Source organism: Primulina huaijiensis, chromosome 3 (genome assembly GCF_012295235.1).
Source record: "Primulina huaijiensis isolate GDHJ02 chromosome 3, ASM1229523v2, whole genome shotgun sequence".
Lineage (NCBI taxonomy): Eukaryota > Viridiplantae > Streptophyta > Magnoliopsida > Lamiales > Gesneriaceae > Primulina > Primulina huaijiensis.
Genome location: NC_133308.1, coordinates 8006787 through 8011839, shown reverse-complemented (window position 1 = coordinate 8011839; position 5053 = coordinate 8006787). Strand labels below are relative to the sequence as shown.

The 5053-nt window shown below is 35.6% G+C and overlaps 1 protein-coding gene across 3 annotated transcripts; it reads right to left on the bottom strand.

The window, feature by feature from the left end:
• Positions 1–1226: 1226 nt before the first annotated feature.
• Positions 1227–4541, bottom strand: LOC140973467 (ADP,ATP carrier protein, mitochondrial-like). Of its 3 annotated transcripts, none has more exons than XM_073436278.1 (4): positions 4413–4541; positions 2592–3115; positions 2113–2484; positions 1227–1752 (listed from the first exon to the last, which is right to left on the bottom strand). In XM_073436278.1, the coding sequence occupies exons 2-4, from the start codon at positions 3093–3095 to the stop codon at positions 1456–1458; spliced, it is 1173 nt and encodes a 390-aa protein (XP_073292379.1). In that variant the 5' UTR covers positions 3096–3115; positions 4413–4541; the 3' UTR covers positions 1227–1455. The 3 variants fall into 3 exon arrangements, with proteins under 3 accessions (XP_073292379.1, XP_073292381.1, XP_073292380.1); XM_073436280.1 differs by lacking the exon at positions 4413–4541 and adding an exon at positions 4188–4211; XM_073436279.1 differs by lacking the exon at positions 4413–4541 and adding an exon at positions 4068–4105.
• Positions 4542–5053: the final 512 nt, after the last annotated feature.

Here is a 5053-nt window from a genome sequence, read left to right as displayed (position 1 = left end):
GTGACGAAGGAAGAAATTGTAACGAATGAAGAAATTGCGATATACAGAAGGAGAAATGAAAATGGAAGGGTGAGGAAGTAGGGGAGAATGAAAAGAGAGGAGAGAGAGATCGGCGGAGGGATAAGATAAGGGGTGTGAGGGAAGGGAAGGGACACGTGGACGGTCCGTGCTTACGAAGCACGGACGATGGAGCGTCCGTGCTTCGTAAACAGGGACCATGCTCCACGTGATCATGGTCCGTGCTTCGTAAGCACATATTGAAGTATTTTTGAAAAAAAAATTAAAAATTACATTATTTATAAAAAAAAAAAAAACCCCGCGATTCTTTAAAGAGGCATGTGCCTTGTTCTTTCTTTTTTTCTAGCAGTTTTAATTTCGGTGTTGTGGTGGCATGCCGAACTTGTCCGAATTCATTTCTTCTTTCGTCATTCTAACTCGATTTCATCTCTTTCGCCTATATGCATTTAAAAACATGATTAGAATCTATAAAATCAATTTAAACAATTAAAATTCACCTAATCATTCTAATTTAGCTCAAATAAATATATGGAAATATATGGAAATATAATCTTAATAGGCCCTGATACCTTAGCTAACCCTGGGTGACAAGATTATGAAATTCATTAAGAAGTATATTGTATATTTTAAATTGGTTCGTAGTCGATTCAGCCGTTTAAAATAAAGATAAAGGTCATTTGAGTTTAAGACTAGCATTTGTGATAGGTCATTTGAGCTTAAGACTAGCATTTGTGATGTAAATGTCATATTTCATTGGTAACATGGAGATGACAATTCATACCGATGAGTGCCCATTTGATGAGGCACTGAAAACCCTCTATCAGACTTTTCAAGTGGTTATCACTTATCGAGTAGATCGGTCTGCGGTTATGGTTATACACCATTTGTCCTTAAACCAAAGACAATATGGAGACTTTGCGTACTAGCATGCATTTTGATCTGTTTACCAATTCTATTGAAGATCATCGGATGGCGAGATTGAGTGTAGTGGAGATTTACCGCTCACTTACGAGTGAAAATATTTTTTGTGATCTGATGATGTACATGATTAGGATGGATAAAATGAAAAGTATACATTCCCCCTAAATTAGTTAGAATTACTACAAATGGTAAAAGTAGGGTAGCAAATTTAACAAAAATAAAATGTTAAAACAATAATATGTTGTAAATGTATCGAGTACTCTGGAAAGGATCAAATTGACGCGTAATTATCTTGAATCACCTCTCATAAATCAAAATTAAGAACTCATCATAAGTCGACCTCTTCCCTTATAAGGCCACATCAAGAAAACATCCCTCAGGAAAAAATATCATCAAAGTTTTGGGTTCAAACCCCTCTAAAATTATTCAAATCACGTAAAATTTCACCTTAAATGAATTCTCAGAGACTAACAAAAGATTTTCATCACCATCTATTTCATATGTGGTGTTATGAAATTAACCTCCACCAGAGCCATATTTCTTTCCAAAGACAATCATCTGAAGCTTGTCATAACCTGCAAGCACACCAGCACCAGCTACGGCACGAAGGATGTTTGCACCGGCACCCTTGAATAAAGATTTAGCGCCCTCGTTCTTAAGAATTTGAGCAAACGCATCCATAGAGCTCTTGTATTTCACGGCTTCGCCAGACGTCATCATCATTCTTCTACGTACGGTGTCAATAGGGTAAGAGGCAAGTCCAGCACCATTTGTGATGAGCCAACCAAGTGCAAAGCTGGCAAAGAAACTATCCTGTAATCATGTAAACAAGCAAATCTCAGCAAAATTCTGATGGAGGAAAATATCAATAAAAACTCACAGAAGCATTTCCAATTTCGTTAGGTTGGGTTTCACCGGTTTTAAGAATCGGATGCTGTCACGGATTTATAATTATTCTGAGAATTATGAAATAGATTTGGTTAAATTGGTTGCTACAGTTGTTGAAACCCATAGGATTGAAAATTCTCCAACAAATTCAACGATTATATACAATGAATTACAAATTCTTTCACCCAAATTCTTCAATACGAACAAAATATAACTTCTTTAATGTAAGCCTGGTGAATGATATACCATACTAAAACTATCACAAGTCGGTAGAGGCATACGAACCTGCAAGGATCCAGTCAGGACTACAGGCTTCAATGAATCGTACATTCCAAAATACAGACCGCGATACACAATAATGCCGACACAAGAGATATTGAATCCACGGTAAAGACCAGCAACACCATCAGATTTCAGGGTCTTTCTATAAACATCAACCAAACCATTAAATTGCCTTTCGCCTCCCTTCTTTGCAGCCTTGGCATCATTGGCGAGACGAGTTCGAGCATAATCCAAGGAGTAGACAAAGAGCAGTGAGGAAGCACCAGCGGCACCACCAGATACAAGGTTGCCCGCAAACCATTTCCAGTAGCCATCTCGATCTTTCTTGAAGTTGAATAGTCTCTTAAAGTAGTCCTTGAAAGCAAAGTTCAAAGCCTGTGAAACATGTAATCTAATCATTAGTATAAACAAGCAAACATAATACGAAAACGTTATGCATTCAATCTTCGTGAGTCGTGACAGCAGGAAATCATGCGGTGAACCTGAGTGGGGAAGTAACGAATGACATTAGCAGTGTTTCCTCTCCACAATGCCACAGCTCCTTCATCCTGCATGGTTCTTTTGAAACAGTCTCCAATACCCTTGTATGGTTCCGATAGCCTGCCTGACTTGATCATTTCATCTTGATTCTGGATCAAAAGCTTCACACGCTCAATGGGGGCGGCAGCAGTTTTAGACACAGCGGCCGAAACTCCACCCATGAGAAAGTCAATAGCAAAGCCAGCTAAGCCTTTCTCTGAAGGAGCCTGAACAAACACTGGCGAAGCATTTGCAGAAATCAATGACAGCTTCTGGGACCCTTGACAAGTCATAGGATACTGTAATCCTGCATTAGTATAAGTGTCATTGGAAAATCGCCTTTGATACATGACAGGCCTTTGGAATCCCCCGTATCGAGCTTGAACATCCTGGGAAAAACTGGAACTAAGATGTAGCTGGTTAGCCACCTTCTGGATGATAGTTGGGTGTTGATGATTATCGGCCATTATAGCTGCAAATTAAACTCCTGCAGGGACGCAAAATAGATTTTCAACTAAAGGCAAGGATTACATTTCCACAAAATAGATGTTCAACTAAAGGCAAGGACTTCACTTCCAAGAGAATGCTACTGCCAAGGGCATTTTAGCAGTTTATGAGAAAACAGAATACAACACAAAATTCAAGAGCTAGTCAATGCATTCATGAAAATCACATCAGTGAGAACCATACACTACTTGAGATGAGAAAAGCATGCATAATATATAACCAAGTTTCCAAATTAATCCTATAAAAACACTTGGTTTATATCACATATTTGGATGCCTCACTTAAAATCTGATATTGAATGATGAATGGCATGCACATTGAGCATATTGAGACAACATTGGCATAATTAAAAATCGTAACTGATATACAGAAACAAAAAAAACGTCAAATGCTAGAGAAACTAGAGAAGGGAGAACGTGGAAAAATCGAGTCAAATAACCAAGTCGACAAGATTGATCACATTAACCAACAACTAAAATATTGTCATGAGTTGACATTGCAAGAAAGAGTTGCTAAGACCAAGACTTCCTTGATAGAGTATTGCAGCCAAAATTATTTTAACAAAATTGAATGCCCACATTGGCAGCACATTCCATAGGTTCACTTTACATATGAATCTGAGCATTCATAAACAAACTTGTAATTATAAAAGGCCTTTTGAATAGAGAAACAGTTATAGCCAATAAAAAAATGAAACATTAAACAGAACCCCCAAAATCTAACTTCTAAATTATGTATGAAAAGGTAAAACCAAAAAATAATATATCCCAACTCAAGCTACATATGAGCAGAGAAAACAGAGATGGAGCTATTTAAAGCAACACATATAATCCAGATTAAAAAAAACATACCGCAGTCAAAATAATTTGTGTACCAATAAACAACAAGATAGATCTCAGAGAACAAAATCAGCGTCAACAAGAAAGACTGACCGCAGATCAGAATCATTTCCATACATCTACATCCAATCTTATTTGTCATAGAAATCAGATCTATACAACATAAACATCAAGAAACGCATTCAGATCTAGATAAGCTAACAGCATACAGACCTTTTCCTTCTCAGTAATTAAAGCCGAGTTCTCTCAGTATCCAAACACAGATCCAAAGAAATTCGAGTACTAGAAAAATATAAAACGCCTGCTAAATTCATCAAAAAATTGTAATTCTAAATACAAAAAAAAAAAATTTACAGTCACCCAACAGAGAAAATTTCGATGGATCCGCAAAAAATAACAATCACAACGAATTGAAAACAATCGGAGAAACGGTTTTACCTCCGCTCGGCTCGCCTGGGGATGCGGGAACGGAAATGAAAAATGGAAAAGAGCGGAAGAGGACCAAGTGCAAGAGATGTTTTTTACTTTATATATACGCTGACGGCTGACTTGCCCTATTCCAGTGAGTCATTTATTTTGGAAAATTTCAAGAGGCCCTCATATTTTTCCATAATTTTAGCAATGTTCCCAAAATATCGAACGCTGCACTTCACCTCACGTAATTAATTTATTACATCTTATCTAATTAATTTATTATTCGACAATATTATTCTTACAATATCTTTGTTTATATAATAAAATTTAAAATTTACCATAAAAAACTCAAATCCAATACTTTTGTATGTCAAAAATTAAATTTTTTATTCAAATAAAAATTAAATTTTCATATATTCAAAAAAACTTCACTGATTTTTAGTATATACAAAAAAATATAAAACAACAAAATTTAATATTATGTATATTTTATACCAAGTGGCAGCGTTAGAGTTGAAACTCAAGTTTAATAATTTGAAAAATAGATCACTTTAAATGGTGAGTAAGTTAACCAATTTTTTTAAAAAAATTCTTTATTTATAAAATATTAATTAATTCATCTTTAAAAAAATTGAAATTTTTTTGTTTTAAAAAATATATTTATT